The 24,427-nt window shown below is 42.7% G+C and overlaps 1 protein-coding gene across 1 annotated transcript in view; it reads left to right on the top strand.

The window, feature by feature from the left end:
- ACBD6 (acyl-CoA binding domain containing 6) overlaps positions 1-24,427 on the top strand; it is a 142,491-nt gene that overhangs the window by 62,498 nt on the left and 55,566 nt on the right. The window contains exons 5-6 of the mRNA XM_077824016.1: positions 9,531-9,636; positions 22,110-22,199. Coding sequence (XP_077680142.1) covers positions 9,531-9,636; positions 22,110-22,199 — 196 coding nt within the window. The remainder of the gene's footprint in view (positions 1-9,530; positions 9,637-22,109; positions 22,200-24,427) is intronic.

Raw genomic sequence — 24,427 nt, 5'->3', positions numbered from 1 at the left:
TCATCTGTATTTGGTTCAAGCCATAAAGGTGAGAGACTCTGAATCTCATTATTGATCCTTCAGCAACCCAATTTCTCTAAACCCAAAACCTCCTTTGGGTTCTCTCCTTTTTCTCATTTGGTGGCTTCCTATATATGTGAAAACGTATAAGCACATGAGGGATTAGATCTACTTTTCTCATGTCTGAGATGCATAGGAAACAAAATAATTACATAAAGACTTAGGATGTCTTCATTGGGACTGATACACACCTTCCTTCCATCCATCTATTTGAATCTGGGGCTTTTAGCAATTTTGAGCATTCATTTGTAGAATATTTTTGGGTGGGTGGAGAGCTCAAATTATTTTTGGCAAATTCAAGTGGAAATGCTAAATTTCCCAAGGGCATGACTACATGGGAAATTGACTAGCATAGTTATTCCAGAATAACTATTTCGCTATAGCAATTCCAGAATAATTCCCCAATGTGGACACACTTCCAAAATAAGTGACTTTATTTTGGAATAAGTGTCATCCACACAGGGGAGTTATTCTGGAATAGCTAAATCATATGGGACTAACTGTCATGGAATAGTTATTCTGGAATAGCTATGCCAGTCAGTTACCCCTGTGTAGGTAGACCAGGCCCAGGCATCCTTGGGAGAGAATTGTCGATCTTACTGGGAAGTTGCTCTGGGCTGGTCTGCGCTAGAAAGCTTTGCCAGTTTATACTGGTGTTGTTAAACAGACAAAGGCCTGGTCTACAGTACGCGATTATATCGAATTTAGCCGCGTTATATCGAATTAAAACTAAATCCGTCCACACAACCAACCCAGTTTTGTCGACTTTAAGGTCTCTTAAAACCAGTTTCTGTACTCCACCTGGGCAAGGGGAGTAGCGCTAAAATTGACATCGCTGTTCTGGATTTGAGGTACTGTGGATGCAATTCGATGGTATTGGCCTCCGGAAGCTATCCCAGAATTCTCCACTGTGACCGCTCTGCACAACGCTTTCAACTCAGATGCACTAGCCAGGTAGACAGGAAAAGTCCTGGGAACTTTTGAATTTCATTTCCTGTTTGGTCAGTGTGGCGACCTGATTAGCAGAGGAGACCATGCAGAGTCCACCAGCACAGGAGACCATGCAGTCCCAAATGCCAAACGAGCTCCAGCATGGACCGAGCAGGAGGTACTGGATCTCATCACTGTTTGGGGAGAAGAATCTGTTCAGGCAGAACTCCGTTTCAAAAAAAGGAACCCAAACATATATGCGAAAATCTCCCTGGGCATGACGGACAGAGGCTACTCCAGGGACACACAGCAATGCCGTGTGAAAATCAAGGAGCTCAGGTAAGCCTACCAAAAGACTAGAGAGGCAAACGGGTGCTCCGGGTCACAGCCCCATACATGCCGCTTCTACGATTAGCTGCATGCAATTCTGGGAGGGGGACGCAACCACTACCCAACCACTGTCTGTGGCACCTGCAAGGCGGGACTCTCGCAGAGCGGGGAGGATGATTTTTTGGAGGAGAAAGAGGAGGAGGAGGACAGCGCACAGGCAGCAAGCGGTGAATCCGTTCTCCCCGGAAGCCAGGAACTGTTCATCACCCTGGAGCCAATACCCTCTGAGACCATGACGCCGGAGAAGGCACTTCTGGTGAGTGTACCTTTTGTAAATATGATGCAGGGTTTAAAAGAAAGTGTGTTTACTGATTCATTTGCCCTGAAGACTTGGGATGCATTTGCGTCCAGTATAATTACAGGAAAAATCTGTTCACGTTTGGCTTAAAGGGTCAGAGCCCTGTGGTGGGAAACCCATCCACACTGGCCTGTTGGCGTTTGGCCTAAAGGGCGCGGGGTGGTGTGTGTGTGAGACATCCCAGAGAGACCACAGGCCCTCCTTTTAAATGGCCAACCCACCAGGCATTGCTTGGTTTGGGATAGGAGGTCGCCACAGTTTGAAAGCATTGTAATGAATGCATAAGAAGCAGAACTCCGCGTGCCCCTAGGGCTTACCATGGCTGCCTGCAAGCTGAATGCTGTTGCCCAGCCGCGTGTGATGCAGTCAATCAGTATAAAAGGCAAAATGCGACCTTGTACAGAAATAACGTGTTAGGTACTATGAATTGCTTGTTTCACTGAGAAACAGTCTCCCCTTTGTTCTCTAAAATGTGTCTTTTAAACTTCTACCCTCCCTTTTTCTCCTCCCACAGGTGCAAATGTTTCAACGCGCCGCCTATCAACTCTGTCCCAGAGGCTGGCCCAGATTAGATGGTGGAAACAATGCACTTGAGACGACATGTTTGCAGAGCTTATGCAGTCCTCCCACACTGATAGGGCACAGCTGAATGCATGGAGGGAAACAATGGCAGAGTCCTGGAAAGCGTTCAGTGACCGCCATGAGAACAGGCAGGATGCCATGCTCAAGCTGATGGGGGAGCAAACTGACATGCTCTGCTGTCTGGTGGATCTTATGAGGGAAAGGCAGCAAGAGCACAGACAGCCGCTGCAGCCCCTGTATAACCGGCCTCCCTCTTCCCCAAGTTCAATAGCCTCCTCACCCAGACGCCCAAGAACACGAGGGGGGAGGCTCCGGGGACCCACCCACTCCACCCCAGAAGATTGCCCAAGCAGCAGAAGGCTGGCATATCCTAAATTTTGATTTGTAGTGTGGCCTTGTCCTTCCCTCCTCCCCCCTGTCCCACCCCACCCGGGCTACCTTGTGTTTTATCTCCCTGTGTTTTTAATCAACTAATAAAGAATGCATGGTTTTGAAATAATAGTGACTTTATTTCCTCTGCAAGCTGTGATGGAAGGGGGGAGGGCGGTTTGCTTACAGGCAATTAGAGTCAAGAAAGGGGGCGGGTAACATCAAGGAGAAACAAACGCAACTATCACACCGTAGCCTGGCCAGTCCTGAAACTGGTTTTCAAAGCTTCTCTGATGCGCAGCGTGCCCAGTTGTGCTCTTCTAATCGCACTGGTGTCTGGCAGTGCGAAATTGGCCGCCAGGCGATTTGCCTCGACCTCCCACCCCGCCATAAACATCTCCCCCTTACTCTCACAGATATTGTGGAGCACACAGCAATTAGCAATTACAATTGGAATATTGGTTTTGCCGAGATCTAACCTAGTCAATAAACTGCGCCAGCGCGCTTTTAAACAGCCAAATGCACACTCTACCACCATTCTACACTTGCTCAGCCTATAGTTGAACTGCTCTTTATGACTGTCCAGGCTGCCTGTGTACGGCTTCATGAGCCATGGCATTAAGGGGTAGGCTGGGTCCGCGAGGATAGCTATAGGCATTTCAACATCCCCAACAGTAATTTTCTGGTCTGGGAAGTAAGTCCCTTCCTGCAGCTGTTCAAACAGACCAGAGTTCCTGAAGACATAAGCGTCATGCACCTTTCCTGACCATCCCACCTTCATGTCGGTGAAACGTCCCTTGTGATCCACCAGTGCTTGCAGCACCATTGAGAAGTACCCCTTGCGGTTTACATACTGGCTGCCCTGGTGGTCCGGTGCCAAGATAGGGATATGCGTTCCATCTATCGCCCCACCACAGTTAGGGAACCTCATCGCAGCAAAGCCATCCACAATGGCCTGCACACTTCCCAGAGTCACTACCCTTGATAGCAGCTGGTCAATGATTGCGTTGGCTACTTGGATCACAGCAGCCCCCACAGTAGATTTGCCCACCCCAAACTGATGCACGACTGACAGGTATCTGTCAGGTGTTGCAAGCTTCCAGAGGGCTATCGCCACTCACCTCTCAACTGTGAGGGCTGCTCTCATTTTGGTATCTTTGCGCTTCAGGGTAGGGGACAGCGAGTCACAAAGTTCCATGAAAGTGGCCTTACGCATGCGAAAGTTTCGCAGCCACTGGGAATCATCCCATACCTGCAAAACTATGCAGTCCCACCAGTCTGTGCTTGTTTCCCAGGCCCAGAATCGCCATTCCAAGGCATGAACCTGGCCCAACGCCACCATGATGTCCCAATCGCCACATGCCATGCTTCTAGGAACGTCTGTGTCCATGTCCTCATCGCTATCGTAATTGCGTTGTCGTCACTTCTTTGCCTGGTTTTGCAGGTTCTGCACATACTGCTGGATAATGCGCGAGGTATTTACAATGGTCACAACTGCAGCAGTGAGCAGAACGGGCTCCATGCTTGCCGTGCTATGGTGCCTGCACGGTAATCCAGGAAAAAAGGCGCGAAACAAAGGAGAGCAGGAGAGCAGAGTTGCAGCGGAAGCAGCGGTGTACGGTTTACGATGGCTTTCAGGCCTTCTGTATGAGTTGCAGGACAGCAGAGTTTTGCAGACCTACTGCACCGTCTGCTGCAGGAAAGCAGGAGAACAGATTGGCAGCGAAAGCAGTGGTGTACGGTTGACGATGGCAGAAAAAATGCGCGAAACGATTGTCTGCCAGAGCTTGCATGGAGGGAGGGGCGACTGACGACATGCACCCAGAAATACCCACGAGACTGTTTTTGCCCTATCATGCACTGGGAGCTTAACCCAGAATTCCAATAGATGGTGGAGACTGTGGGAACTCTGGGATAGCTTCCCACAGTGCACTGGTCTGAGAGTCGATGCTGGCCTCGATACTGTGGACGCACTCTGCTGACTTTACACGCTTAGTGGGGACACACACGATCGACTGTATAAAATCTTTTCCGAAAAATCGACTTATATAAATTCGATATAATTTCATACTGTAGATGTACCCAAAGTTGCATCCATGCTAAGAGGTTTATATGGGTATAACAGTACTTATATTGGTAAAGCTTATGCCTTTTGGGAATCAGCATAAGCTGTACTGGTATGACTGTATCCACACTAGAGCTTATACTGGTAAAAAGTGACAATCCTCAATGACACAGCTATATCCGTATAACTTTTCTAGTGTAGATCTGACCTCTTGTATAAAAAATAATTTACTTGGATTTCTTTTCTGTGAACCAAAGAGAAAATCTACTGATAGAGCCAAAATGTTAAACATTAATGGTGTCTTTCTCTTAATCAAGTGAAAATATAAAAAGTGTATAGCTGCTATTCAGCTATCAATAGGAATGTTTTAGAACCTGAGCTCTTAATGATTGGATCTAATGAAGCCATGGTTGTTGCTTGGGAGTTTGTGTTTAGCATACAGACTAGAACTCTGAAGACTGTTCATCTGAGACCTGATCAGAAGTCAGAGGAGTATCTTTTAGCATTCCCAAATACCAGTCCTATAGATGAACTATCAGACCTTGAATCTTTCTAGTCAACAACTGTGTGCTGTGCATCCAAGATAGAGGAAAGGATTCTTTGCATGCAAAGCAGAGGAGTGAGATACCAAAGAGGCAATGTTCAAAGTGAGCTGGAGGTCAGAGGAAGTGAGTCCTGGCACTTTTTCTACAGCAGGAGATCAGGATCACCACTTTCTTTTTTTAACTGGTTCATTGACACGGAGGGAGCAAAAAGTAATTGTGAGGTGAGGAACAAAGCATAATTCACAACAAAGTACAAAAAGACAAAAGAGTAAAGTAAAAATTGCGCTCTGATTCCACCTCGGCGAGAAGTGAGCGCTCCTGGTACTCCACCTCGGCGAGAAGTGAGCGCTCCTGGTACTTTGCCTCGGCGAGAGGTGTTGCATTACTATGCTCTGATCAGCCTCCGGAAACATCACATCCCCTTAAGTCAAGTAACCACTCTTCTCGTTGCTTTGGAATCACTGCAGGAATGCGGATATGTCCTTTGAAAGCTCCGTTTCTGACAGCCGGCATGCTTATCTGCTCCAAGACAAAGCAACCATTACTGTGGAATGCTGTGTGTGTGTGTGTGAGAGAGAGAGAGAGAGACGGGGGGGAGAGGGAGTCTGCTGCTGTCTGAACTTACAAGACAGCATGCTGACATGCTCTCAGCCCCCCCAAAACCCACTCTCTCTCCTCCCACATACACACAACACACTCCCTGTCACACTCCACCCCACCCTCCCACCCCCATTTGAAAAGCATGTTGCAGCTACTTGCATGCTGGGATAGCTACCACAGTGCACTGCTCTCTGTGGCCGTTGCAAGAGCTGCTAATGTGGCCACGTCAGTGCGCTTGAAGCTGTCAGTGTGGACAGATTGCAGCGCTTTCCCTACTGCACTCTACAAAGGCTGGTTTAACTCAAAGCGCTCTACATCTGCAAGTGTAGCCATGCCCCTAGTGTGGACACAGTCTATTGCTATAAAAATGCTTATTCCAGTATAGGCTTATTCTCCTTTCCATACTGGCATAACTGCATCCACACTAGGGGCTTGTGCTGGTATAGATAAAGTGGTACAACTTTTGTGTGTAGACAAGGCCTTTGTGAGATCCTTGGAGTGTCACCAGGGCTCTGACTACCGGTATTTCTTTTGTGAGTCTATGAATGATTGCTATGATTTACACTGCTCTGTAATTGGCAAGATTGACACAAAGCTTGACTGTTCTCAGATCAGTGGCCCAAGTTGAAACTAGCTGATGCCCAGCTTCTGTGACAGAAAGCAGATGCACATTCACTCAGGCCTGTTCACATGCAGGGGAATCTACAAGTTAAGGTGCTGCAGGTATCTGAGGTATAAATAGATCTTTAAATGATAGGAGTGATACAACACATTAAGCCTTCTGTTCTTACCAGCCAGTATGAAACAGTATGGTTAACAGAGTTAATGACATTTTACAGCCCCTTATGGCAGCATGGAAGAGCTTTATCATGTCCTGCAGAGAGGTGTGCATGATGGTCTGTCACAGCCTCCCCTTTTATGAGCACCTACATTATGAAAATAGGGCCTGCTCTGAGTTTGGAGCTTTGCACAGAAGCAGATTTTTAGAATGCTAGAAAGCAAGAGGGGCTGAAAAATCCCATTTGTTGCCCCTTTCCTTCTCCTCCTCCTCCTCCTCCTTCCATATGCCCATTTTGTAAATCATCAGGTGTCTCAGAGTTTGTTTTTTCCCCTTGCTTTAAGAGGTGGACAGATTAGGGTTCAGGTTTTTCCTGTGCAATCACTAAACATGCTAAGCTGCAGTTTCTGCACCGTTTGAAGCACTTGCATGAGAGGAAAGTGATCAGGAACAGCCAGCATGGATTCACCAAGGGAAGGTCATGCCTGACTAATCTAATCGCCTTTTATGATGAAATTACTGGTTTTGTGGATGAAGGGAAAGCAGTGGATGTATTGTTTCTTGACTTTAGCAAAGCTTTTGACACGATCTCCCACAGTATTCTTGTCAGCAAGTTAAGGAAGTATGGGCTGGATGAATGCACTATAAGGTGGGTAGAAAGTTGGCTAGATTGTCGGGCTAAACGGGTAGTGATCAATGGCTCCATGTCTAGTTGACAGCCGGTGTCAAGTGGAGTGCCCCAGGGGTCGGTCCTGGGGCCGGTTTTGTTCAATATATTCATAAATGATCTGGAGGATGGTGTGGATTGCACTCTCAGCAAATTTGCGGACGATACTAAACTGGGAGGAGTGGTAGATACGCTGGAGGGGAGGGATAGGATACAGAAGGACCTAGACAAATTGGAGGATTGGGCCAAAAGAAATCTGATGAGGTTCAATAAGGATAAGTGCAGGGTCCTGCACTTAGGATGGAAGAATCCAATGCACCGCTACAGACTAGGGACCGAATGGCTAGGCAGCAGTTCTGCGGAAAAGGACTTAGGGGTGACAGTGGACGAGAAGCTGGATATGAGTCAGCAGTGTGCCCTTGTTGCCAAGAAGGCCAATGGCATTTTGGGATGTATAAGTAGGGGAATAGCGAGCAGATCGAGGGACGTGATCGTTCCCCTCTATTCGACATTGGTGAGGCCTCATCTGGAGTACTGTGTCCAGTTTTGGGCCCCACACTACAAGAAGGATGTGGATAAATTGGAGAGAGTCCAGCGAAGGGCAACAAAAATGATTAGGGGCCTAGAACACATGACTTATGAGGAGAGGCTGAGGGAGCTGGGATTGTTTAGTCTACAGAAGAGAAGAATGAGGGGGGATTTGATAGCTGCTTTCAACTACCTGAAAGGGGGTTCCAAAGAGGATGGCTCTAGACTGTTCTCAATGGTAGCAGATGACAGAACGAGGAGTAATGGTCTCAAGTTGCAGTGGGAGAGGTTTAGGTTGGATATTAGGAAAAACTTTTTCACTAAGAGGGTGGTGAAACACTGGAATGCGTTACCTAGGGAGGTGGTAGAATCTCCTTCCTTAGAGGTTTTTAAGGTCAGGCTTGACAAAGCCCTGGCTGGGATGATTTAACTGGGAATTGGTCCTGCTTCGAGCAGGGGGTTGGACTAGATGACCTTCTGAGGTCCCTTCCAACCCTGATATTCTATGATTCTATGGGGGATGACAAATGGGCCTTCACCATGCATTAGACTTAAGGTGATAAATCTTCATAATCATGGCTTGGGATTACCTGGGCAACTCCCATTGTACGTCAGTGGGATTTTCAGGGTGAAATATGAAATCTTTGCATATCACTTTGAAACGTTACTCGAAAGAATGTTTGACCACAACTTTAAATAATGTTTCAGCAAAGCTGTCCAAGGAATGGTCTCATTTTGGGTCACAAAGTCAGTCCCTATTTCTAGAGCACTGCATGGATATAAAATTTGTATCTGCATCCGATCTGCAAAAATGGTCCATGGATGCAAATATCTGCAGATCTATAGTGGATATCTGCAGACTTTCAGGGCTCTGCCTATTCTGCATGGCAGAGACAGTGTATCTGATTCCTTGGAAGAGTGAGGGGTCTTGGTTTCTTTTTTGAACATCGTCTTCTATTTGACACATACACAGATGTTGCTGGGAGTCAGGGGGATCCAGGCCATCTTCTACTTAGTGGTGTATGTTGTTGTAATGTGAAGCCTGTCAAGATTTGGGAGATGATGGAGAACCCCTAAAACAATTTTAAAATGTCATTTTCCGTGACCCCCCTTTCCAGTTATTGTTGGCTAAGAGATATGTGCATATGGAATGTTTTCTCTTCAGAGTTATCCAGTCTCTCGTCTTGCCAGATTTGTCACTTCCATTTTAGTGAATTATAGTGTCCCAGACACCTCAGTGAAGGAATCTGGCAGGCAGGAGGCTGATTCTAAGAAGAAAGTTTTCTCTCTCTGCCACCAGCGATGATAGGAGGAGAAGATTAGAAAAGGCATGTGACATTTATATGGGGGTTTGCCTACATCACTGAGAAAAGAAAAGGACCATATTTCGCCTTGATGTAATCAGTAGGATTTGAAATGACTTATGCCAAGACTCGCATGGTCTTACATTCCAGATTCTTTGTGGGAGTTTATTGGATTAAGTATACATGTCTTTTTCTTTCAGCATGTTGTTCAAACTAACTTGTGTTTTCTAGAGAAGCAGGCTGAGCTATCTTATATTGACAAAACACATTAGTCGTCATGCAAAACATTGGAAACCTGTTCCACTGCAGTGATGCTGTTAAAATGAGTGTGTCTGCAGCACAGCTAGCATCTAATGTGTGTAGCCTTTGTTTTATCCAATAAGACCCCTTTTTTTGTTTTTGTTTCCTAATTAGGGAGGAAGACAAGAACATATTTGATTACTGCAGAGAAAACAACATTGACCATGTAACCAAAGTCATACAATCAAAAAAAGTGGACGTGAATATGAAAGATGAAGAGGTATGGTGAAAAAGTAGCCCAATGATCCTGTGCTGGTTTTGTGCTTTATTTCACCACCCCAGACCTTTTTCTAAATTCCCAATTTAGAATTGTTATAAAACAAGTGCTAAATAGTTGGCCAAACATCTACTGGTTGAGACAGCAGTGTATTCCATTTGAAAACAAATAGTAATTCCATTCCAGTTTCAGCTGGGATTTTAGTAATATCGATTTACTAACAATAATGCCATATCAGTGCCAGGATGCTTCCTTCTTGCAGTATCTTGAAAATGCCAGCTGGGACTCAAAGTAAGAGCTTAACAGAGCCATATTGGTGCCCAGTAGCCCTTTCCCCTTCAGTACAATGAGCTTGGTTGAACAAAAGTAGGAAACAATGGCTTTTTTGTTTGGAATTGGCCAGTGAGTGTTGTCTGCAAGTCCATTCAAGATAAACTAGTCTGGGCATGTGTGATTCCATCCAGAGCTACACAGCCTTAGACCAGAAAGGCTAAAGAGTACTTAATATTGGAACTTATCATTGTCTCTCCTTGATTAGCCAGACAGAAGGCGAAAGTATAATTCTAGATTTGTCAGCTTGACTAAAAGTGTGACCACCATCCAGTGCTTTTCCTGTTTGTAAGCCCTTGAAGAAAGAATCAGAGTCAAAGCAATGTCACTAGGTCCCAAAGCTGGGAAAGAACTAACATGATCTTGACTAGTAATTTGACAACAGCATCAAGAAGGAAATGAGTATCTATATTATGAATTGGTCTTATTTTTCCATACAGATATTTATTGTAAAAGAAAACACTTGAATGGACACATACACTTCTGTTGTTCAATCAGTCTGTAACTAATGATCTCCCATCTTTATCACATTGGTTTGAACCCTTATACGCTGCCACCTAGCCCTGCTCCATAATCCATACAGCTACCTTTACCCGCTGCTTCCCGGTGCGTTGTGTTTTGGCGAACAGATGAAGTGCTTACACATTCATAGACTGAGACGCCACAAATTCAGTTGGGTTCTCCTGTAGCTCTAAGCAGATTTCTGCCCTCTGAGCCATGACAGCCCCGGCTGGGGCTCTGAATGCTGATGGTAGGGCCTTTTATTATTAATCAGGAATTGATGTGAATTAATTTTTAGGGGGAAAGGAAGGGAGGGTAAAATCAGGGTTGGAATTTCACATCGTAGATTCAATGAACTGAGACTGTTTGCCACGCAGAGGCACTATAACAACAGCACCACTGAGCTCCATCAATCCTGCTAGTGACTACAAGTTACAAAGTTAAACAGCCAGTGTACGTTGCAAGCCCAGAAATAACAGAGCTGCTCTCACTAACTACAGTGTAGTTTAGTAATAAGAAAATCACTTTTGAGATCTTGTAGTATGAGCAGCCAGTGTATTGCTTTATTCTGACTGAAGGGGCACTCTTTTATATTCCTCATCCTCCAGAAGCTTATAGCTCCCTGAAACTTCCCCTTTGTGCTAAAATTTCCCATCCTTGTTCTCAGCCAGAAGTTTGTTATTTGAAAAGATCACAGTTCCTTTAAAAGTTTGGTATAATTTTCTGGGGCCATTTCCGACTTAGCACAGTGTAAAAACTTAGGGCCTGACTGTCAGCCACAAGGCTGCTGTAAGTTGTGGTGAGGGGCTCTGGGACGCCCCTACCTGCTGGAGATCAGTACTGGATTTACCATGGTGCCAGTGGCTCCATAGTGCTGGGCCCAAGCTCTGAAGGGGGCCCATAACACTCACTTCCTCCCCTCTTTGCAACCTGAGCCTCAGAGCAGCAGGGATCCAGCATGGGAGCTGAGAACCCACAGCACCCTGGGACCTGTAGTTCCTTGGCCAGCTTCCTGCCTACAGAGCCAGCCCTGGAGCAGGGAAGGAACTACATTTCCCAGCATTCCCTTGGTAGTTATCAACAGGAAAGGGTGGGGGAGGGAGTGGGGAAGCTGTGAGACCCCATGCACCGTAGCTTGCTGTGAATGGAGAGCTGGCTGCTAGAAGGGGGTGGCACTGTGAGTAGGGAACAAGTATGCCCAAGGAGTAGAAGGTTTTGACCCAGATATCTCCCTCAGAAGACTTCCCCAGACTGGCTTAGGGATGCTGGTGTGACCTTGCCTGGCAGCCCCCAAAGAGGGAACTGGGTGGACTAAATGGACAGTACACTTCTCTATCTGAAGCCTAGTAAGGGAGGTATGTGGATCCCACTAGAAGTTAAAATGATAAGTAAGAAAAGGGAGGCTCTACTAGAGGACCTGGGAAGCTTTAGGTACAGTACAGGAGGATTTCCACTTCTGAGCCATGGAAGCAGAAATCGGCTTTTTCTTTCCAGATTTCTCTAATATTCAGAAAGGAAATCTAGCGCTTGCCTTCCAGATTTGAACACCCTCAAAATTCAGGAGTGCTCAAGCTCAATTTAAGCTGCTGTTACTTCATTTCTTCCCAATCAAATATCCTGATCCACTGTTGTTTGCTGTAGAAAAAGTAGGATAAAATTGAGCAACAAATGCTGATATCTTCCCAGTGCTAACTAGGGCTGGAATTGCTGTTTTCAACAGCCATTACCATTTTTTTTAGTTTTGTTTGTTTAAAAAGAAGACCGTAATATTGCTTTGGTAAATTCCCCACAGAAACGAAGAGTGGAACAAAAGAATAACAAAGACACCTCAACTTTTCCTCATTTAGAACAGTCTTATAATATGGATATTATTATGGATATCCTCCAGTCACACAAGCTGAAAATTGTTCCCCTTTACTGCAGTTTTGTAACCATGCGGGAACCAGTCTTGTCTGTGTTCTGTGCACATCCAAAATTCCTACAGAATTCAGAAGTGCCTTGCTTTTGTGACCATACTACCTGATATTTTCAGCCCTGGTAAGCGAAGTAGGTTTACATTTAGTAATTGGGTGGGAAGCCTCTCAGAAAAAGTTAGGTGCTGTAGGTGTTGCTTATTCACTCGGTAATGTGAGACCTTCCTGTTACAATAGTAAACCAGTGCAGCATAGAATGCACTTTGCTCCTAGAGTCTAGAATGGGGTCCTTTGCTTCTACACACAGCCCATTAAAGACAATGAAAAGACTCCCACTCACTTCAGCGGGCTTTGGACAGAACTGATTATACACAGGGTAACTCCACTGTCTTCACAGGGTGCTGGTCCCACAACGGAGGGGGGCCATGTGAGCTTGTTGCAGAGCTGCTGCTCAGGGATGGGAATCCCCTAGAACTCCAGCCTCGAAAATCATTCAGGCTACACTTTCTGCTCGACTGTGTGCTAGCTGAGGGGTGCGTGGGAATTGGTGGCCTCTGCTGCAGGAGATGGGCATCTCAGGTACTTAAAGCTATGGCCTAGAGGAGGAAGTACCTAACTGCAGAGTCTGCAGCTGCCTAGGGTCAGCGCTGATGATTTAGAGTTCATAGTGCCGCCGTTCCAAGATTCAAGCATGCTCAGCCTTGGAATTGCCACCCCTCCTTAGATGAGTGGCTACAGCTATCTAAGGCTGGCCTCTGGCAATTGGCCCTATGGCTGCAGGTGGCTCTGTGACTACTGGGGGCCATTAAGCTAGGAGCTGATAAAGAAACTGGAGTTAACCTCAAGGAACAGAGATCATCCATAGGAAAGGAATGTCAAGGGAAGCAGGGAAAAAGGAAGCAGGTCAGGTTTTCAGGGGAGAATAGCATCCCATGTAGAAGGGAAACAGGCATGGGGAGAGGTGGTGGTGACCAGGTACTAGACTAGCATGTAGATGGGAGCAGAGGGAGAAAGGCTGGTGACTTCAGGTTCCCAGGAGCTAAGTCCTCACTTTGGGGAAATGGTGTTTGCAAGTGGCTTGCTCAAATGGCAGGATGGGTGCTGAGGGAGGCATTTGTCAGAATTAATCAGATATCTGCTGGCTGTGGAACTTTATTGAGCTGAGACCAGAACCACATACAGTGACTGGTGATATAGGGTACTAGAGACATGGCTATAGAAGATCTGAATGAGGAAAGAGATAAATCTGTCAGGAGTTTCCCCTGATCACTTTGAAAGGTCTGCTCATTGTGGACACTGGTAAACCCACATGGGTGTACAGCTCAATGAGAAAAACTGGGGGCTGAGGGAACTGTGTAATATGGCAATGCATATAGTCATGCAGAGGTGTGTGATCAAAATGAAAGATGTCTCTGAGATTCAGTACCGGGTATACTATGACACCAATGGCCCTGCCCACCAGGCCCACACTCAGAGCCCACAATGACTACATGGGGGCCCACAAATATGCTTGGCACCAGGGCCCACAAAAGGTTAATCAGGCCCTGCTGGAGGGCCCCAGCTTTGGCTGAAAGCCACCTTTGCCCCATCTTCAGATGAAGTGAGTATATCTCAGTTGCAGTTGAGGATGCAACCCAGAGTCGTTTTCTTCAAAGGAGATGCATCTTTCAGTGAGAGAAGAAATGTGTAGAAATTACGCAGCTCTTTGCATATGGCAGTTAGTAAGCATCATCTACTATTCATCATCAAGAGGACTTTTCAACACCATATTATGAAATCCTTCTCTGAAGCCTTGTCTACATTAGAGAATTTCACAGAAAAATTGTACTGGTCCAAACCCCAGGATAGACAAGACTGGCAGCTTCAGGCATTTTGACCTTCTTGTTGGTTATGCATACAAGTGCTTTGGCAGAGCATTATGAAGTTTGGTTAGCATCCATCTACCCCGTGATTGGTTCTAAGTGGTACTATTAGTCCCCCATTTTCATGAATACCAAAATGTCACTATATTTTTAATGAGCTGAAAAAACTGCTGTTTTTTTAAAACCACATTCCTTCTCCACAAGCTGGAGACTAATTTTTTTTTCTCTATCCTGCAGCTCAGCTAAAATCTTTTAGAACATAGTATCTGTTGAACCTTTGGTAGGCCAAAAGCATATGCAGACATACTCTTATAATTTTATTAATCATTTTAGTGTTATGGTGCAAATGTGTGCAGCCAAGTCCAAAAGATACATCTCTTGTGCAGCTGAACCAAGCTGACACTGTTGCTTTAAATGGATATACATTTGAAATGTTTGCAGTACTGTTGTAGTCATGTCAGTCCCAGGATTTGAGAGAGACAAGGTAGGTGGGGTAATATCTTATATTGGACCAACTTTTGTTGGTGGAAGGGACATGCTTTTGAGCTTCACAGAGCCCTTCTTCAGGTCTGGGGAAGATAACGTAGTTTCCTGGTTAACAGAAGTTGGTCCAATAAAAGTTATTACCTACCTTGTATCTCTCCTAAATTTAAAATGGAAGTGTAGATATATGCAAATAAGCCCAGCTCCTAAGGAATTTACTTGTTATGGAATAGAATTTGCTTATACAGTGCATAATTTTGTAATGAATCTGTGCACATCCTTTTCTTGTATGAATTTTTAAAGAGTTCAGTTTTTTTCCACATACTTTATTAATGTTTATAATTATATCCTCTCCATTTTGTGCAAATAATTCCTACCAATTTGGAAATACAAGATAAAAATCTAGTGATATGTACATAACGTGAGAAGTCATACTTATTACAAGCAAAATGATTTCAGAATAGGGTGCTAGAAATGAATATGTTTTAAAAATCTATGCTAACCACATCTACTAGAATAAACCATATAGAATTTGTCAATTTTAAATCTAATTACATACACAGTCTTCTCATGTTAAGAAAAGAATAGGTTGTTTTTTCTCAGTTCTCCAACGAGAATACTGGCTAATGGTTCAGATACAATAAACTTCAGTTTGAATTAAGCAAAGTCCTAGAGGATTATATAAAGTGTCTGATGACAATTATTATGTATAGGCTCCCATTCACTATTTCTAAATTGCCTGAAATTCAGCAGCGTAGGCTGTGTTGGTTTAAGAGATATAGGCACAGATGAAAGCAACTGGTTCCTTGTATACAGGGTTGTATGCAAAGGGAAATAATAAAGTAAAGGATAGGGTCACATTTTAGCTACTTTGTCACTTTGGAGTTCATGGCATATCCTGATAGGAAAGAGATTTTGGTGCCTTTTTAATAAGAATACATTTCCAGATTTATTTTGTTTTTGTTTTATTTTCAAAGGCATTGCAATCTTCCTAGAATGTGTCCTCAGCTTTTATTTTATTTTATTTTTGTTTTGGGCACCTAGAGCTTTGGGTAGAAGCATCCTTTTTTATATTATTGTAGAAATCCAAGTAAACAAATACATGTTTCCTCTGCACTGTGTTTAAGCGGGTGCAAAGCCTTTAACAAAGAGCATCTGCCTCATGCCACCGTAATCCCCTCTCCTGTATTGAGAGCAGTGTCAGTGTAGCCATGCTTCTCTGAAATTGTCCATGCAGGGTTGGAGCCTTAAATGTAAAAGGATCATGTTCCAGCTCCCAACATAAATAGCTCCATGGTATTTTTAGGAATGATGGGAAAAGAATGTCCTTTAAGAACTATTGCATCTTTCTTGACTCCCCACCCCACCCCCAAACGCACACACGCTCCGTTTTCAGGTTTATGAAAGCAATTAGAGTCCAAATCAGTTTTATGCTGAGACATCCATTCAGTTTGGCTATAGTCCTCTTTCTCTCTCTGGGTTAATTGCAATGAAGACTATTCCCCTACATGCTTCTACTGGACTTGAAAAAAAATATTTGAGAGATAACCCATTCTCCCCCACTTTGTGTTTGAACAACCTGTGATTCATGGTGGAACAAAATTTATATGCTGTTGGCTTGAGAAACTGCTACAGAAGCTGGCCAAGCTGGCAATGGTAATCCAAGCGAGACATGGAAGATTTAAGAGGCAGGGTCAATACACTGGGGCTAAATTTATGCTTATTATTCAAGACTTGAGGGGCAGAGAAAACTGCATCCTCTCAAATAACTTCTGCAACAACTGTGTATCCTCTGTTGTGCTGCTACAACAAAAAAATAGGCAACTTAGATTTTGTTTGCATTTAATTAAAGAAGGACATCACTACAGCATATATTTTCACATTCTGAATTACTCATGCCAATTTAGACACATCTGTGATTAAGCATTGCCCAATAAACATTGCTACCATAATGAAGTTGTGATGGAGGGGAGGAGACTCTCCAAGAAATGCGAATGTTTATGGTCTGGAAAATCCTCCTAGCGTGCAGGGTGAACTTGTGTAATGACTCTTATAAATTAACTACTGTACAGACTAGAAGATTTTACAGATTGCATAGCCGATATCCAAGATCCACACATTGCCCAGTATTACCACTGTTTACAACTGATATGGGAAAGGATATTCCCTAATGCTTTTCCTCACCTGTTTGAGGTTTCTTTGTCTACATTTCCTGCTTGATGATTTTCTTTACTACTTATATCCACATTAAGCAGAGCACATATTCCTTTGTTTAAGACAGTACTGTTTGCCAACTTCTGCTATGGTTTGGAACATGCATTAATAACATTGTACAGGGAAATCTTATAACTCCACATACAGTGTTGCCACACATTTTATCAGGATAATGTTGACCAGCAAATTATGAGTTTTCAGATGATATTTCACAGGGCATACTTTGTGTAAAGATTATCAAAATAGTGTGTAGGGTGTGGACACAGAGGTACATTCTGTCACAATTACCCAAAGTGAAACTGGCCCAAGGCTTTAAATCCATACTCTTGCAAAAAGCACAAGATTTTTAATGATTACAGATGATCAGTTGACTTCAGTTTCTCATCTCATCCACAAGAAAGGATCTCCAGCAGCAGCTTCTTGGGCGTTGGTTTTGTAGTCGTTCAGAACTGCTGAATTTACTGGATTGCCAGGACTACTGTTGCAATGTGTTGAGTGTTTTTTTTATGGTCTCATCCAAACCCAATTCTGGCAAAGTCACGCTCTTCTTGTTTTGAAGATAAGACACAATCACAGAACAACATGATATAGGTGCATCCGATGAAGTGAGCTGTAGCTCACGAAAGCTCGTGCTCAAATAAATTGGTTAGTCTCTAAGGTGCCACAAGTACTCCTTTTCTTTTTATGATATAAGTGCAGATCTAGAACATAAGTATTGGTTTAAAGGATAGAAATAATCATATTTTTGTCCTGTAATTGCATGGTATTATCCCACTACAATTAGATAATCACAGTTATGTTATACGTAAGAAGTAGGGTTGTCGATTAATCGCAGTTAAGTCACATGATTAACTCAAAAAAATTAATTCTGATTAAAAAAATTAATTGCCGTTTTAATCACACTGTTAAATAGTAGAATATCAATTGAAATTTATTAAATATTTTTGTACGTTTTCCTACATTTTTAAATACATTGATTTCAATTACAAAATAGAATACAAAGTGTACAGTGCTCACTTAATATTATTATTTTTATTACAAATATTTGCACTGTAAAAATGATAAACAAAAGAAATAGTATTTTTCAGTTTACCTCATACAAATACTGTAGTGCGATCTCTTTATCGTGAAAGTGTAACTAAAAATGTAGGGCTTTTTGTTACATAACTGAACTCAAAAACAAAACAATGTAAAACTTTAGAGCCTACAAGTCCACTCAATCCTACTTCTTGTTCAGCCAATCGCTAAGACAATCAAGTTTGTTTACATTTACAGAAGATAATACTGCCCTCTTCTTATTTACAATGTCACCTGAAAGTGAGAACAGGCATTTGCATGGGACATTTGTAGCCAGCATTGCAAGGTATTTACATGCCAGATCTACTAAACATTCATATGCCCCTTCATGCTTCGGCCACCATTCCAGAGGACATGCTTCTATGCTGATGACAGTCGTTAAAAAAAAATGTGTTAATTACATTTGTGACTGAACTCCTTGGGGGAGAATTGTGTGTCTCCGGCTCTATTTTACACACTTTCTGCCATATATTTCATGTTATAGCAGTCTTGGATGATGACCCAGCACATGTTGTTCATTTTAAGAACACTTTCACTGCAGATTTGACAAAACGCAAAGAAGATACCAATGTGAGATTTCTAAAGATAGCTACAGCACTCGAACCAAGATTTAAGAATCTGAAGTGCCTTCCAAAATCTGAGAGGGATGAGGTGTGGAGCATGCTTTCAAAAGTCTTAAAAGAGCAACACTCTGGAAACTACAGAACCCAAACCACCAAAAAAGAAAATCAACCTTCTGCAGGTGTCATCTGACTCAGATCATGAAAATGAACATGCGTCAGTCCGCACTGCTTTTGGATCGTTATTAAGCAGAACCCGTCATCAGCATGGATGCATGTCCTCTGGAATGATGGTTGAAGCATGAACGGACATATGAATCTTTAGCACATCTGGCATGTAAATGTAAACAAACCTGTTTGTCTGAGCGATAGGCTGAACAAGAAGTAGGACTGAGTGGACTTGTAGGCTCTAAAGTTTTACAGTGTTTTGTTTTTGAATGCAGGTATTTTTTGTACATAATTCTACCTTTGTAAGTTCAACTTTTATGCTAAAGAGATTGCATTACAGTACTTGTATTAGGTAAATTGAAAAATACTATTTTTTTTGTTTTTTTACAGTGCAAATATTTGTAATAAAAATAAATATAAAGTGAGTACTGTATACTTTGTATTCTGTGTTGTAATTGAAGTCAATATATTTGAAAATGTAGAAAACAACCACAAATATTTAAATAAATGGTATTCTATTATTGTTTTTACAGTGCGATTAATTGAGTGATTAATTGCGATTAATTTTTTTAGTCTCTTGACAGCCCTAATAAGAAGTATTCATGGGAACTTTGCATCTTGTAAATAAAGTGTTTCTGTCTCCTAGAATAAATGTTTATAGCACAGAGAAATTTGGATTACCCGTCCAGTACAAATCCCACATCTAAAGTGTAGTGGATCAGAGATTAATTTAAGATGCTTTGTCTATCAGTATTTACTAATCTGTTAAATTCTACTCTCCTCCTTTCAGTCTTTCACTGTAATGTTGAGTGCAGGAACATTAATCATTAAATGATACTAATGTGGATATCAATGTAATCTGTGCTTCCATAGAAAGTAATTGTGAGAGAATTCATTCTAATTCAAGGTTAATTAGTGTACCATTAAAATAATGTGTTACAAAAGTTAATTACTCGCTGGGTCAAAAAGTGTGGTAAAAAGCTGAATGCCTAATGTCTGAGATCACATTTCCCGACTCAAAATAATGTTCTAAATCTGCCACGCTACTGAAAAATATCCAACATGAAAAGTGAGAGAGATTTAGTCACTGGTGTCTTCCTATCCCCCTTCTACTAGTAAATTTTTGGCACGGTGTCCATGAAATCTTGCGCATGGCTCCTATTAATAGATAAGTGAGCTGCTCACTTTGTTCCCCCCTGCAGTGTTGGAAGATATATGTCAAGGAATAGCCTGGGTTAACCCTATTTTGGTTTTGAAGCACCACAAGTGTGTTGGGTGGTACATGAGAAAAAGCAAGATGTTGTGAAAATGTCACAAGGCAGCATTATGATTTCTTGCTTTACCTCAGCATGAGTTTCAAAGATCCTTCTGCAGGCGTGTCACACGCCATATTAAATCTGGAGAAATTTATGTTAACAGGTAGTTTAAATTAACAGCTATAAAGTGTACACATTAAGCTGGAAGTACAAGTGATAGTCAGGGTAGAACAACTGCCATCTAAAAATATCATCTACTTTTTCTTTTGTTTAAATGAAGATATAAAAGATGCCAATTTATAACATCTTCTGTAGTTGATAGGAAATGTTTTAGTGCTATTCATTAAAAGGCTCTGTTATTGCTTTGGATGGATTTGGATTCTGTTCGTGTAGGTAACAAGATAACTGTTCCCAAGCTTAGTGGGAAGTGTGGCTATTGCAGTTAATAACACATGAAACCATAGCAGAAGAACTGTGTTTTGGTATCCAAATGTGAGCATTAAAAAAGAAAAAAAAAAGAGAGCGCTCACAGGCTGGGCAGTCCTGTGTTGAGATGGTTCTCCGAGATGAGCCTAAACCGAGACCCCAAAATAGAATACTCCAGATTTTGCAGCTATTCCCTATCCCTCTACAGGGCAAACTAAAACTCTGTATGTGGACACCCCCAAACTTTGGTGAGGTTCAGATCCAGATCAGGACTTCATGGCACAGGCTCATCTTCGGTTGGGTAGGTTGAGATGAACAAAGGGTGATGAAATTGCTCCTAACTGATGCATGCAGCAGTGCCCTTGCTAGGGCAGAATGCTTAGACATCTGCACAGCCCAATTTTCCATCCACCTCCCTTTCAACATCTAGTGCTCTGACTGCCACTCTGGACTCCCTGCCCCTTATCCAATCCCAGCCCCCTTACCATGCTGCTCAGAGCAGCATGTCTGGCTGCTGCGCTGCACGGCTAGAGCCAGACACGCTGCCATGCTGCCCTGCATGAGCAGACAGCCCCGCTGCCCAGAGTGCTGCCCACGCCAGGGTCTAGCCTCCTGGGCCAGGAGCTCAGGGGCCGGGCAGGATGGTCCTGCGGGTCGGAAGTGGCCTGCAGACTGTAGTTTGCCCATCTCTGAACTAGTCCGTCCTTTAATTGGGTGAATTAAGATGTATATCTCAGGAAGAGTTTGAACGAGATAGAAGGGGAGAAAAAGGCTTTCGTGAAGTGCTCCTTTGACTTAATTCCATCTTTTGCCCCAGACATTTGCTTCATCCCTGTTAAAACTGGCATAAAGCTGAGATTTGAGTTTAATGTGGAAAAAACATTCCATTCTCTGAACATGACAGCTTGCCCTGCCCATAGCAGGGTGTTAAGCTGCATGTCAATCAGCCCTCAGAAGAGTGCTGAGCTACTTATTTCCCATGTCCTTAACAGACAGTTGGATTTGAACGTCCACTAGTGATTGCCACCCACCTTAGTGGAGGAGGAGTCATTACAAATTCTTTCTGGGGGTGTGCCCCGTGACTTCAGATGCAGAAACGTGTGGGGAAGGAAGAGCTTGGAGGATTGTAGAGTAGACAAAAGAAAATATTCAAATAAATTTTTCTCATCTGATGACACCTTGTTGCCCAGATCATGGTGACTTAGGCTGAGAGTTGCAAAGCCACCAGGGGATTTGGATACCTAGTTCCCATTACTTTTAATGGGAACTGAGGGTTCAAATGCCTTAGGCAGCTTTAAAAATCTTAGCCTTAAGAGAGTCCCTATTCCTGTTAAAGTCACTGGTGCAGAGTTAAACCCTAAAGCTGTCTAGAAGGCAGACCACATTTTGGTCTCTTGCTTTCTTCATTCTCCCTTACGTTTTTATTGACTTGAGCTGGAGTTTTGGGTGCAGAGGAGTGCAGAGTCAGGCCCTGTGTTGCCCTTCTAACAGATGGCTGATGCTCCTGACCTTGCTGTGTAAATGTACAAGTGAGAATGAATGGCACATTATAGGCCATTCTGATTGTGGTTTTTTTAATGTTCAATTTTTAGTTGTTTGTGATATCCAGGGTTCCAGTAGTAGGACTTTGAGTCTCTTTACAATAGCTTCAGCTGACTTCATTCTTTTTCTTTTGGATATTTCTAGGGCAGGGCTTTGCTCCACTGGGCATGTGACCGAGGACACAAGGAGCTGGTCTCGGTACTGCTACAGCATGCAGCCGATGTTAACAGCCAGGTAAGGAAGGGATGGAAAACTTGCTTTTTGATGGTGCATGGTGTTGTATCTTTACCAAACACTTCATACTTTGTCCCATCAGGATTCCAAAGCAAATTCTTTCAGAGTATTGAATATGGAGGAGGCCACCTAAAGCGATATATGTGAGACGAATATACCCATTAAAAACAGTTTTCCATACAACCAAATACAAAAACACAGTGAACCTTTTCAGTTGCAAGATGAAATTTCTTCCTGCAATAGTGTCTTTCACTTGCTGGTGATCAGTTCAAATCTGACTTGGGTAGGCGAGACCAGAGATATTTCCTATTACTAGACGTTTGGTGGCTTGGATAGAATGACTTGGTAGTCTCTAAAAAAGAAAAGGAGTACTAGTGGCACCTTAGAGACTAACCAATTTATTTGAGCATAAGCTTTCGTGAGCTACAGCTCACTTCATAGGATGCTGTAGCTCATGAAAACTTATGCTCAAATAAATTGGTTAGTCTCTAAGGTGCCACTAGTACTCCTTTTCTTTTTGCGAATACAGTCTAACACGGCTGCTACTCTGAAACTTGGTAGTCTCTGTCCAGTTCCTTAATATCCTGTAGTTTCAGCAGAGCGTCTGAAGACTGGAGAGTGAACTAAAGAAAATTCAACTGCAGGAAGAAACCTGTTTACCAAACGGTAGAACACAATAGAACATTCATTTATTAGAAGGTACATTTCTTAAACAAAGCATTCTAAATGGTGCTTCAGATTATGTTTTAAATTTGACATTGTTACAAGTTGGATATAACTTTATAATGTAGATTGGATTTATAATCCTGTTGTAATTAAGGGTTGAACCTTGCTAGCTGTCATCATGTTCAGAAATAATTGTCAATCATGGTTCTCCCAGAACCATGATTGACAGTTGTTTTCCAATATGGTGGTTGCTTGCATCATTTCCCTGTCTAGTCTGTGTGAGTGCGTGTGTGTATTTTGAGAACTGTGCTAGCCCAAACTGATGATCTTTCAGTATCCCAATAAGTGCTTTGGAAATACTTCACATATGTCGCAGTAGTGCAATACGCTATCCTGTAGGTTTTTTGACTCAGCAGTAACATTGTGATGGTGGAAGTAACTAGGTTAAGCTTTAAATATGTTTAAAAAATGTTTAAAATATTGGTACAAGCCCTACTATGGACAGAGCCGTGAAAAGGGTACATATTAAGAGAACTTGCTTGGTTCCGTTGAAATCAGTGGGAAGGTTCAGGCAGGGACCTGTGGTTCTTTGAGCATATGATTCCTAGGTTTCTGTTATGCAGACAATTTGAGGATTTTTTTCAAAGATCCTTTGTACACCTTTGGAAAAAAAGGTAGATTTGCGGAGGAGGGGTCAGTAATTATACTGAATGATGCTGGAGTTATGTCCATGATTTCCCTTGGTCCAAGATAAGACTGGACACCACACCTGCTATTCTAATCATGTGAGATATGTTAGTCTGTGAATGTTTGAAAATAGCATGATTTTGAGAGTGGGAGAACTGGGATTACATGTTTGCCTTTGTATTTTACCCTGTGACCCCAGGGGATATCTGGTGCTTGGAGTTCTGGAATAACGGTCCCTGAAAATTCATCTCTTTCTGATGGTTGTATCTCACATCTCTTCGTGCACCAAGAGAGTCTTTAGCTGTAAAAGTATGACTTGGGGAGGACTTCCTTAGCTGGAGGAGAATAATCTGTATTTTCCCTGTACTATCATTTTCTATTACTTCTTTCTCCTTTTTTTTAATGTATTACACACTTTTTCTAACCAAATTATTTTTGTCCAGTAACAAAAGTTTAATAATAGCTATAGAAAGAAAATCAATCTTCGATTTTTTCCCCCCACCAACGTAATAAAGGAGACCTTTTTTTAAAGGTCTTATTTTGCACATAGATGTATTCTCAGAGAAGGCAGACAATTCTTATGTTTTTATTTTATTTTCTCTCTCTCCTCAGCCTTCTATAAACTGTGATAACATTTTCAGGATTTCATGACCCAGTGTTTACTTTTTACATGGACCTTTTCCCTAAAGGAAGTACTGTCTAAAACCCAGGATTATGGGGAATTCTTTGGTGGAGCAACCAAAGAGATAGAAAAAAAGTTATGCTTCCAAATATGTCATAAACATTGAAGCACGTGCTCCTATGTATTACCAAATGCACTGTCAGTTAATGTGTGGGTTGTAAAGAATTGGGGGTTAAGTATAAGGGAATCTCTA

The sequence above is a fragment of the Eretmochelys imbricata genome, chromosome 8 (assembly GCF_965152235.1).
Source record: "Eretmochelys imbricata isolate rEreImb1 chromosome 8, rEreImb1.hap1, whole genome shotgun sequence".
In the NCBI taxonomy this organism is placed as follows: domain Eukaryota; kingdom Metazoa; phylum Chordata; order Testudines; family Cheloniidae; genus Eretmochelys; species Eretmochelys imbricata.
This window is presented reverse-complemented; position numbering and strand designations above follow the sequence as displayed.